The 12,448-nt window shown below is 42.0% G+C and overlaps 1 protein-coding gene across 1 annotated transcript; it reads right to left on the reverse strand.

Annotated features, from left to right (window-relative positions):
• Positions 1-2,522: 2,522 nt before the first annotated feature.
• Positions 2,523-11,494, reverse strand: thbs1a (thrombospondin 1a). Its single transcript, XM_029460764.1, is given in 23 exon segments — positions 2,523-4,193; positions 4,290-4,429; positions 4,534-4,631; positions 4,727-4,998; positions 5,086-5,313; positions 5,453-5,570; positions 5,572-5,688; positions 6,068-6,186; positions 6,293-6,452; positions 6,865-6,972; positions 7,078-7,296; positions 7,386-7,666; positions 7,758-7,931; positions 8,027-8,203; positions 8,298-8,465; positions 8,566-8,662; positions 9,097-9,222; positions 9,570-9,679; positions 9,779-9,868; positions 10,031-10,109; positions 10,247-10,806; positions 11,158-11,241; positions 11,342-11,494. Coding segments are annotated over 22 exon segments (3,513 nt in total). The 5' UTR covers positions 11,222-11,241; positions 11,342-11,494; the 3' UTR covers positions 2,523-4,185.
• Positions 11,495-12,448: the final 954 nt, after the last annotated feature.

The raw sequence follows: 12,448 nt of genomic DNA on the forward strand, positions 1-12,448 counted from the left end.
ATGTAACCCAACGATGATGGCCTGAAAGTGGCTGGAGAACGTTGGGCCACAAGTATGATGACGGCCCCTGAATGTGACTATCGGACCAGTTGCTGATAGACAACGGAAATGGCGGCTCCTCACACTCGTTCATTGACCATTGATGAGGAAAGTCTCTCCTCCCTCGCTGCCAGGGGTGCAGCTGGGCTTTACCTGGTCACCCAGCGTGCTATCTGGTTTCCTGTCGTACGTTGTTGGGGCTTTACGGGGGTCACAAGGCCTATTAGATTTTAAGGGGTGTAAGACAACTTTTTAAAAAGTATGTAAACAGCTGGCCTTTGTCTCAGGATTTCCTTCATTTCTGTTTAGAAGACTAAACAAAATTGTTATTTAAAATGATTAACTTGGATTGTGAGTTAAGATTATAAACTGGTATATTCACAGAGCCTTGTCCTGCATGAGGAAAATATGCAGTTAAAACAACCAAAGAGCTAATAGATCAATGGCCAAGTGTCAGGGAGAAGAAGACATTGCATTTGGTCCATTTGCAAGAAGAAGGTATGTATGATTGTTATATAAACAAATATAAAAAACATAATGCAGAAAATTGTATTAAAATTTCCTAAACATAACGGGAAGAAAAAAACCAAAACAATATGTTTTTCCATCTCATCACCAAAGCCTGAAATTAAATTGTTTGCCCAGTCTTCTCTCTTAAATAATGTTGAACATCTGTCCAAAATATTCTGGTAAACATACAGGGATAAAACAAATGACATATTGTTTTCACAGAAAGACAGCTCCCCATTTTCTCTTTATACACCCATGATGTAAACATTACCTTTTGGCAAACTGAGATTGAGAGCTGTTATTTTTTAAAATCTTAATGGGTCTCCATGTTTTCGATATGCAGCTGGATTGTGTCCCATTGTTTTTATTTGTGTTCATGCCCCTGCATGAGGAAACAGAGCAGCAGGGCCACCCTTTTGTATTAACCTAAGTACCATAGATGAGAACAGTAAATTGCTGTCATAAAATCTAATAACCGGGTACGATGGCCGCAGAATGTTCTACTGCAACCATAAACATTTCTGAACACTATATTGTGTTATCTTTAAGACTTCTCCTATGAAATACTACATGTATCTGTTAGTAATGTGTGGCTGTTAATGAGGACAGAGGGATGATGTGTGCTCCACAGGAGTGATAGTAAGAGCCACTTTAGCGTTCCTTTCCTTCCTGCCTCTATAGGTGATCAGTGTGGGCGGGTCAGATTAGTAGGATCCTCTTAAACTGGACCCTCTGTGACCTCTTACCAGTTTAATTTTCATTTAAAAAACAGGATTCCACCTGCAAAAGATTACCAACTTTGAGAATGATGCTTTTAGGTTTGTTTGGGAGATTTATCCAGCTGTTAACACAGTTCTTATTTGCTCCTGCTTGCACAGTGTGAGTAGCAAATCCGCACCTGGCTGACCTCAGCCCTGCCTTTCCTCTCTCCCGGCATTGGACGCCTACAGGCCTGTTCTTCTCACTCTTCATCTCACCCACACATTCTGACCCTGTCTAAACGCCATGAATTATCTCACATTCCTCTGGACTGGAAACACGTCAGCCAGGTGAGCCTCCAAGATCAAACCATAACAAGAGCGCTGCCATCAGTGAAACCTGCAGCACTATCTGTCTGGGGATCTTAACAGACACCTCAGCACAAGTCCAAAAGAGCACTCGCAAGCACTTTTCAGACTAACACCGCTACATTAGATTTATATCATAGTTTTTAAAATAATTTCATAAATACACGTGCAGCATGTGTGTCAATTTAGTCCGTTTTACAAATAAGAAGATATGTCACTCATTTGGGGTAATGGAAACACAGTGAGCTCAGTGTGGTAAGAATGAGGTCACTTCGAATGTAAAGAGAACCGCGGCATACTGAGACTGTCTGGGTTTTCTGGCACGACCCTCACTCGTGCCTCAGAATACAGCTCTTTCAGGCCCTGTGAAACATCTAAATTAGCAGTCTGAATTCTGCTTGCTGGTGATATGCATAACAGTCAGCGAGTGGCAGACACAGTCTATGGATACCTCATCTACTTTGATAAGTTTTATTGAGACACTTTAATGAAAAACTGTTGAATTATAATGCACATTCTTGCTGGCAAGAGTGGACCACAGCCATAAGTTTACATCCCAAAAAGAATGAATCACTTTAGAGTGCAAAATTCCATGTCTAAATCTCACAGTGTTGTCCTTTGAAGGTGTAATGTGATGCCTGTGTTATGTGTAATCAGATCTGTATGGATGAGCTGTACAAGTGGGTTATACTTCATGTTGAATTTTCCTGCTGTTGACTCCCAAGGATCCTCCCTTTCTCCAAGGCTTCAATAATGGATTCCAGTCGCTCCACACAGCATGGCTCGGCTTCTTTTGCTTTGCTAGGGAGAAGACCTAAATCAGAGTATGAAGTCCAAAAATCACTGAGAAAGTCCTTGAGTCTTGAGTCTATTTAACTGTTTGTTTGCACAAAAAGACAGCAAATGTAAAAGATCAAAGTGTTTATTGTTCACTTGACATTACAGAATACCAGGTATGAGTATAAACAGCACTTTGGGTAGAAACTATAGTAAGTTTATAGAAAAGCTTCACTAATAATTAAAAAAGACATACAAAAAACAAAAATAACAAAGACATCCTCATGTCAGTGTGCAAATAAGTTTATACAGACAGAAACGCTTCCATATGAGGCTACGCTTCTAGATAAATTATTTAAATAGCATACATCTACACAAATGAAATGACCTCAACATAAAACAAACATAATAATTTATCAAAACAAATGCACAGGAAATACATATAGCAAAACAGTCAAGACAACATTTTTCTTTAATCTTTTATGTTCCTGTTTGGGCTTCTACAAAAATATCTTATATACAGCATATAAATGATACTAAAGTCTTGCAAAAAAAAAAGAAGCCAACCAATTTAAACTCTGTTGCTAAGACACGTGATTCTTGTGTATTGCTGGCCTCAATACAAAAATAATTAATGAGGTAATATTTGTACATAAAGGGTTTCCTTTGATGTTACCTTGTCAGAAATGTACACACAAGCTCATGCACACCAGTCATGCACACTGTGCAGAATCTTTGACTTTTTTTACTGTTTCGGCCAAATGTAATGCTTTATCTTGCTAATAGCAGATATTGATTTTGCTTAATTGGAATAGGCAGCTGACAATATTTTAAGATGCCGAGATGAATGAGAATTAAAGCCTCTATGATGAATAAGTAAATACAAACAGCTATACTTACAATGGTTTACTCATGACAGGAAATAGACTGGCCCTGTCTGTTTACGACCCTTGACACATTCAGTAAAGATTAGAGGTATTAACATAATATTTGTTAATAATTACTGTTCCAAAGCGGTGGTCAGTGCACCTGCTTCAGGACCCTGTGCTGTCCTTAATTATGTGCTCTCCTCGTTTCTTCTAGTGCTCTTTCCTGAGAAGATGAATGTTTTGGCCCAGCCCTAAGCCACAAGACCTTGTAAATACAGGTCTGTGTGGGGGTGGGGTGAAGGGTCGTTAAAAGAAATCAAAATGAAAAAATTGACGTGGTTGTCTTCATAACTATGCTTGTTGGGTGGCACACATGCACAAACACACAACATCATTCACTCTCTTTGATAGTAACAGTCAGTCCATACTGTCCATGGTCCCTCAACAGTTCCTTCAAGGGGTGTAGTAACCCCGGCCTAAGAAAGTCCTCCTACTGCTTTCTTCATACTGAAACAAGCATCTTTGAGTCCACAGCAGATGTATATTAATACTCAAAAATAATAATATTTAAAACAAATTAAAACATGGAACACTCTTCCCTTTGGTCCCTCATCCATCGAGGAATACCGGCAACAGTTCAGGTGTGCAAAGCAATAAAATGTGACCCCCCCCCTTCAATGCAGATCAGAGGGCCAATTTCTTCGGAGCAGAGCTGCGCTCGCAATTTGAGTTTGGTGCAGAATCATCATTGTACTTTCATTTGGCTTATAGTCCTGAGGTCAGTTTACCTCACGTTAGCTCACTTGCTCGTCATTCCTCCAATGTTCAGTTCTCAAGAGAAAAAAGTTAAAGAGATATCGATCCAGGTCTTGTATTATATATTCATACTGATGGGCATTCTTCTGGAAGGTTCTGTGGTCCAATTATGTATCTGAAAGTGATTAAAGAAAGAAAACATGTTACAAATAAAGTCTAAGGTGATGAAACAATTATTTTTGAAATATCAAGCCATTGCTTATGTGCTTACCTCTGCATTCATATTTGAGATCTGAGAAGTAAACCATCTCCTGAGAGAAGACGTACAAGCCTAGTCGCCCTCCAGCATATGTCTTGTCGTAGATGTTTCCAGAATCAGCCATGATTCTCTTTCCTTCATACATGACCACTCTAAAAGACACAAAGGTAATCACATGAGCACATTGCCATTTTGATATAAATTATGCAGATTAGTAATTGAATTAAAGGGCATGCTTCTGAGGTTTTTAACTCACCTCATAAGTCCAGTCTTGGGTCTGTGGGTCAGATGCCATCTGTAGGCGGTGAAGTCCTTCCAGCCAATGTTCTTGGGGTCGTGCCACAGAGTGCGCACCTGAAAGGGATGAAGTGCAATGGTTAAAATGAGAAAAGCGTCAAACATTGTTTTAAAGGATGTCTCAAACCCTGAGTCAATGAATGTTCTCTCACCTGTCCTGCTGTGTCTCCGGTGTGCCACAGGGCGTTCCTCAGATGCTCACCAGGCCCGGTGGTGGAGTTGACCACTTTGATTGACAGGCCAGAGTAGCCTTGAGCTCTTGTGGGCGTGTGGGACCAGTAGGTCTGTGTGATCTGTTTCCACATCACCGTGTAAAAGCGTGAGCTGGACTGGTAGCCAAACACGAACCCAGCGTAGTCATCATCTCTGTCCGTGTTGATGAAGAACGTTCCACTGAAATCCACTGCGCTGAACTCATCAAAACCTGAATTAAGAAATAAAAGATGGTTTAGAAACAGTTTGCTACCACTTATTATCAATGCAGCGAGATGTCTGTCTGTGTATTACGTACCAACAGCAATGCCAGGGTCGCAGTTGACAGTCTGCACCAACTCCTTGCCCTGATGCCGGACCACCCAGTTGGGGTCAATTTGGGAGGTGCCCTTGGGGTCCAGAGGAACCATTTGGAATCTGCGGAAGTCTGTTTCACTAATGGCAAAGTTCTCCGGGCACACGTCATAGATGTCCAGAACATTGTCTTGGTCAAAATCATCTTTGCATATATCACCACGACCATCACCTGAGAAGAAAACATAAACATCTAAATCACAAAGATGGACAAGGAGCTACAAACAATAAACTGAGGCACTATTTGTCAGGTAAACTGCACCAATGTTCCAAAGGACCACACATGAAACAACCTTGAGAGACTGACTCACCATCAGAGTCCAGCTGATCGGGGTTAAATGCCAGCCTACAGTTGTCTTTGTCATCAGGAATGCCGTCGTTGTCATCGTCATGATCACAGGCATCACCCTTGCCATCCTTGTCGTGGTCCTGCCTGGTTGGCATTGGGTATGTATGGGCAGTTGTCCAAGTTGTTCTGGTGACCGTCTTCGTCAATGTCCTGGTTGTTGTCGCACTTGTCTCCTACGCGATCTGAGTCAGAGTCGAACTGTAGGAGAACAGAATTCCTTTATGATGAGATTTCCCATTCACACTATAAGACTCTTGTCCTCACTTCAAACTCTCTTCCCTGTTTTTCGCCAGCCTCAATATGAGAGGTGCTACTGATTGAAATGTAGACCCTTGTTTTCAAGTATGCAAGCAATGTCCATTTACCCAAATGTGTCCTGTGTCCTTGCACCTCAGCAAAATATCACATTCATAATTGTTCCAAAGGTGGATGAATAGAGAGGAGAACAGGGAGGATTTTGCCCTAAGCTGTCACATTCCTTTCTTTCATTAAAGCAAGGAACTTCTACATAGCTACATGTAACATTGATCTATGTAACCCAAGATGGATTGTAAGGAAAGATGAGATCTGACGTTACCTGATCAGGGTTGTGCTCCAGAGGGCAGTTGTCACAATGGTCTCCCACCCTGTCCCCGTCGGTATCTCTCTGGTCCACGTTGTAAACATATGGGCAATTGTCATTTTCATTCAGAATGCCTGTTGAGTCAAAACATACATGTCTAAGCCTTCAGGACTGTGCAAATGCTAAGGCTAAGGAAAGGCATGAAAGATCACTTGAATGGAATTTGGAGAAACCACTCACCATCGCCATCAATATCAACAGCACAGGCATCACCCTCTCCATTGTTGTCAGTGTCAGTTTGGTCAGTGTTAGCCTCGAACACACAGTTGTCACAGCGGTCGCCAATGTCATCTCTGTCTGCATCATACTGGGCAGGGTTGTACAGTTTTGGGCAGTTGTCCTAAATTTATAGAGAAATATCAAAAGAAAGTGCAATGAAATTACTGAAATGGGTCATTACTTAAAAAAGATACATATTTAAAGGAATAAAACTGTGCTTTTGATGGCTTGTTTTTTCTCCAACTTTTGCTGGAATGTGATATTCCACTGCAAGCGAGCTGGTCATTTTTACCACAGCATTTTTCTTGCCCAACTTTCCAAATCCACACTAAGAATAATGGGCAACAATCCACCTCATCTTCAATTCTGGCTTCATCCTTTGCTACATGTTTTCCACTCTCTGGTGAAAGCACAAAAACATAGAGACTTTACATTCCTACTGCCCAAAGGAAGGATGGTTGCTGCTGATTGCTAGGTCTGGTCTCTGAGGAAAGCACACTTTAGGGCTAAAATAAACTTCTATGATGACTCACCCTATCATCGGGGATCCCATCATTGTCATCATCATGGTCACATTCATCACCCAGGCCATCTTTGTCATGATCTTCCTGGCCAGAGTTGGGAAGGCTGGGGCAGTTATCCTGTAAAGGAACAAAGGAGCGGTTAAGGAGACAATCATCACAATAATAGAGTGCAGATGGGTAATAATGGCCTTTTGTATTTCGGTCCATGTGGGGTCTGGCTACCTTCTTGCAGTGGTAGGTGGCGTTCTCCACACAACGCAGGTTAGTATTAGGCCATCCATCCAGGTCAGTGTCCTCTCCGCAAATACGACCATTTCCAGCATACCCTGGCTTGCACTCGCAGCGGAACATGGACTCTGAGAAGACGCCCAAGTAAATGCAGTTTGCATTTTTATGGCAGTCATGGCTACCATCTTGGCAAGGGTTGCGGGGTTTGCAAACCTAGAGAAAATTACAGAGAATTACATTTTAAAAAATGCAAACAGCTAGACAACTAGCCACAAGCGCAGTGAGCAAGTAATAACTCAAACCTGTTTTTTAGCAGTTGCCTGTTCCACTCCTCTTCCAAAGGGCTGAGGACCGGAGAAACGTGCAGGGCAGGGCAGACAGTTGTAACCAGGCTCAGAGTTTTCACAGCGATGGACTCCGTTAAGTGTGTGGCAAGCGTCAGAGACCTCTTTACACTCATCAATGTCTTTGCAGGCGATGCCGTTCCCAGTGTATCCAAGTGGACACTTGCCGCACCTGAAAGAACCATCGGGGGAGCTGGTGCACTTTGCCCCAGGGAAGCACGGGTTGGAGAGACAACCATCTGTAGAAAAAAAATATTTGTACTTTAAAAAGGTAATCTGCTGTGAATAATTACTTATTTCTTTAACATTTGTTAAGCCTGAAATGCTTACCAACAGGGCAGTCCTTTTTGTTGCACAGTTGAGATCCAGCAGCATCACCAACACAGTCCTTTCCTCCATATTTAGGGATGGGGTCAGAGCAGAGACGTTTGCGGGTCTGGACTCCTCCGTCACAGGTAACACTGCAGGTTTCCCAAATTGACCAAGGTCCCCAACCTCCATCGACTAAAAAAGTGTCATAAAAACAACATTCAGTATGTTCACATGAATTCAGACACTGTAACATATTGTATATACTTTGGTAATGAAATTCAACTCACTAGGACAGTGTGACTTTTGGCAGATTTCGGTTTGACGTCCATCTCCCTGGCAGTCCCTGCCACCCATCTGGGGTGTGGGGGAGTTGCAGAGGCGTATCCGGGTGATGACCCCCTCCCCGCAGGTCACAGAGCACGAAGACCAGGGAGACCAGTGGCTCCAACCACCATCCTGTTTGACTGTGAGCAACGCATACACAATTAATTAATCATGCTCTCAAACGGAGAATATTTACTATTACAATGGCTGTGTTAAGAATGCTTAGTGACTTACAGCGTTTGTCACATTCCTGCGGGTAGCAGTCACGGGTCTGGACAGATGTGCCCTCACAGTTGCTGTTAATGCGATCACAGGAGCGTCCACGCTGCTGGATGCCCCGACCACAAGTCACTGAACAATGGGTCCAGTCAGACCAGGGGGACCAACCATCCTCTCCGATCGCTGTATGGGGGAAGACAAAAAGTTACCTTGAGAAAATATATCTAGAACGAAATGAAGAAAATCTGCTGAAAGTTACAAGTTGATTAAAAAAGAAGCTTACGTCTTTCACAGCGCGGGCAGCACTCTCCTTCAGGCACGGTGGCGTTAGCACATGGGATCAGAGGGCAGGAGATTTTGCGACACACAGTAGCAGAGTTCTGAATAGAGGAACAGTTGAATTAGTACAAGAATAATGAGTGAGCTGACTGGTTGGCTGGCTACAAAAAAGGACTTTGCTGGTGCTAATCCAAGCCTAATTGTTATGTTTCCCAAAGGAGTGATCTTTATCAGGGACATGACTATCCGGCTGTGTTGTTATAAAACATAATCCTCACTAACACTCTCCCATTAACACCTAACTAATTACACAACACATGAACAACCTTCCCTAGATGCTGCTGCTGGGGAAAAGGCCCCCATGTTGCTTTGTTGCTAATTGAGCAAAAGTGTTGATGACTTTTAGACAGAAGGGATGTTGTTATAAAAGGAGGTGCTAACATAAACACTATTGTCACTTCATTACAGCAGGGATACAGGAAACACAAGACAATGTCTTTCCTCAGCTGATTCCAGCAGGTGTGATGACACATACCTGGCAGGTGCACTCGGTGCAGCCATCCACGGTCCATTCATCTTTGTCCTTGTGCACAATGCCGTTGTGGATGCATATGCCACTGTGGATGTTCATTTGATTTTTCAGCAGTGTGCTTTCCTCAGACTGGAGGAAAAAGTAAGAGAGAGAGAGAGAAAAAGAGAGAGTTGCTCAGTATGGAGGATGGAAAACGTTCCTTTTGCCAAAGTTCCAATACAAATGAATCACTGACCGACACTGTGATTAAGACATTGCTTGAATCTAGCGGAGCAGTACAAATGCAACCGACAGCCAAACATATTTGTGTATTCACATGGGTCTCATTAAAGACTTGGCCAGGGACTGCCATTACAGCGACAAGTGGCTACGCACTGGGAATCCAATAACTGGAAGCGGAGGGGAAGACGGGGACGAGGGGAAAAGAAGGAGTGAATAATGACAGAGAGCAGACCCTGGTGGCCCTTGGAGCTTACCACTTTGCGGAGCTCATTTGACAGCTGTTTAACGACCACACCGAGTCCCTTGAGCTCCTTAAAAATGCCGGCGATGTCGTCACAAGAGAAGCCGCAGACAGACTGCATTTCTGAATAAGGGAGAGAAGAGTCCAATAAATTACTTCACCTCTTAAAGCTTACAACTGCTGAGTAGAACAGGGACACAGTTTGTGGAGGAGAGGTCTCACCTTTGGCTTTGTGCCCGTTGTAATGAGTCCTAATGGCAGGGCTGGAGCCATTGACTGGGTTTTCCAAGGTCATGACATCAGTTAAGGTAGCTGCAGGGGGGAAAGAGGAGAGTAGACAAATTAATTTCTGTTCACTGGCGCACAATTTGGTGGTCAATTTGTATCCTTACACTTACACTTGCATATTCTGCACTTGAATAAGATTCGCTCAGTTAAGGGAAATTGATATATTGATCTATTTTTCAGACTTACCTCCACTCTGGCATCCCTTATTTCTCAGTATGGCATCAAGAGTGGTTCCAAAGACAAAGCGCACATTTTGAAGCACTCCCTGAGGGACAATAAATTCCAGTTAAGAGACACTTAAATATATAAACCCTTTATTTTCTTACATCAGTTATTCTTTGATGACAAAATATTTTTTTCAACAGACAATAATTGCCAGAGCTCGAACACATTAAGACTTACCATGAATCTGTCCCTCACAGCTCCTTTTCCAATCCTGAGTGTGGCAATGTCTGCCACCTCCTGGGACAGCACTTTGGAGATTGGCAGATCCATCTCTGATACATTGATCTCCTCACAGCCGACAAAAAGCTGAACCCGGTCATCCTGAACAAACAGGGTGATGTTCTTCCAGTTTCCAGTGGCCAAATCCGCATCCTCGATCGACACGACCTGCTGCTGGGTGATGGTGGAGTACACCACATCCAGAGTGTTCGCCTTCCCGTTGGAGATGATCTCAAAAACGGGTCCGGATCCATCATTCTTCTCGATGGTCAAAAGGCTGCCCCTGGTTTTCTTGAACTGCTTCAGGTTTACCAGGAGGAGGAAGCCTCTCTCAGACTGGATGGAGTCAAGGAGGTCCCTGAGGGAGCTGTCGGGGACTGGGGGGATCAGGTCTGCGTTGAGAACCTTGTATGCAGGGCTGTAGGGATCTGCACCTTTGACCAAACTCACTCCGTGGTGTCTTTTGTTGACCCGGGCCAGATCAAATAGGTCATACACACTGTTATCATCCCGACTCTCTGCGGTCAAAGAAAAGCAAAATGCATTGTTCAGTTTCTTTCTCTCATAATGACAGCGTTAACATACAAATGCATAAAAATGCATGAAAACAGAGACTCCCCAAAGTCACTAGATATAATATATTCACTATATATTCACTATATATTCACTATACACACTATATATACACTAGCAAAACATTACACAAATATAACTTAATTATTATAAACTATTTTAAGAATATTATAGTGAGTACCACAGTTACAGATAAAGTTCCTGTTTTTATTTGATTACTTTAAATATGGAATTACTTATAACGTTTTTACAGGTGAAAAAAGACTATTATGCTAAAAATAGTTTTCCATTCTCACCTGCCAATCTCGCGCCTTCACAGCTCCAAAGCATCAACAGCAAAAAGATGCCACACAGCATCATGTCGAAATCTCAAGTGATCCCTATTGAAACCAAAAATATCAAACACGCCGTTACGGGACACTTCTAGGCTACATTTGGTGATAAATAAATAATGTACGATAATGAAACCAGTCTACAAACCTTTAAAATGAAAATTCCCTCTGAAAATAGAAAAGTCCTTGCTTGTCCGATTATTTATCCCGTTTCTCTTCCTTTAGCTCTTACAATATCATTAGTTTTGGGTAGATAGTTGCAAAGTCTCTACGAGCTCCTGTCCGGGATTTATTCCGGTGCTTAGACTTATTCTACTGATTTATCCTACTGATACTAGTGCTATTTAAACAGTTTCAGGACATTCCTGGAACCCGCCTGGACCAATGGGCTGGCTGCAGGAGAGAGGGACGGACTTGTTTTCTTACCTCACAGCCAGTCACAGTAACATCCGCGACGCACAGGGGAAAAATGCATTCCTGAGCTCAATTTCCATCACCGGACAAAAATTTCATACACGCTCCACAGCCAAAACTTGGTCGTTTCCGGTCAAATAAAAGTGTAACGAGTCGTCTAACAATCTTAATTTTATTGAGCTGTCATATTTAAAAAAATTAATCTATATATAAATTATATAGATTTATTTTTAATATGATCCAAAGTAAGTAGGCCAATTAAATCGGTAGACTGGTAATACAAAACCAGTTATGAGTGGATTTAAAAAGTCATATAAAACATTAAATGATATTCCATAACCTACAGTAATGTAATATTTCCAGCTCATATTCAGCCTATGCAGACAGCAAGGTATTTACTGGTTTAATATGGTGTGCTTTTTATTTAGCTATTCCTAGTCTGTCCGCCAGGGGACTCATTGAGTAATGTGTGGAAGTGTACTGGGTCTCTGGGTTTCTTTATACCTATAAAGTGTAGAACAACAGTTTAAGGAATGTATGACACACCAAGCATGTTTTTAAGCTTGAAAAGTATTTATGGAGAGAAAGTTCTAAATATATACAATGTATTCATGATTGAGTGAGAGTGTTGTAATGAGTAAGCAAATAAGTGTGAGAGAATCCAAATAATGAATGAAAAATAATATTTTGTATTTTGTGTTAAGTATTGTGTTAAATCTTTTTATGTTAATGTTAAATTAAGAAAAGCCAAAGCTAATACATGAACTATGTGCCTCTCTAAACTTTAGAGGGTTTAAAACAAATGCAAATCATCTATCATCTAACACCCCCTCAGATGTGT

This window comes from Cottoperca gobio, chromosome 22 (assembly GCF_900634415.1).
Source record: "Cottoperca gobio chromosome 22, fCotGob3.1, whole genome shotgun sequence".
In the NCBI taxonomy this organism is placed as follows: Eukaryota; Metazoa; Chordata; class Actinopteri; order Perciformes; family Bovichtidae; genus Cottoperca; species Cottoperca gobio.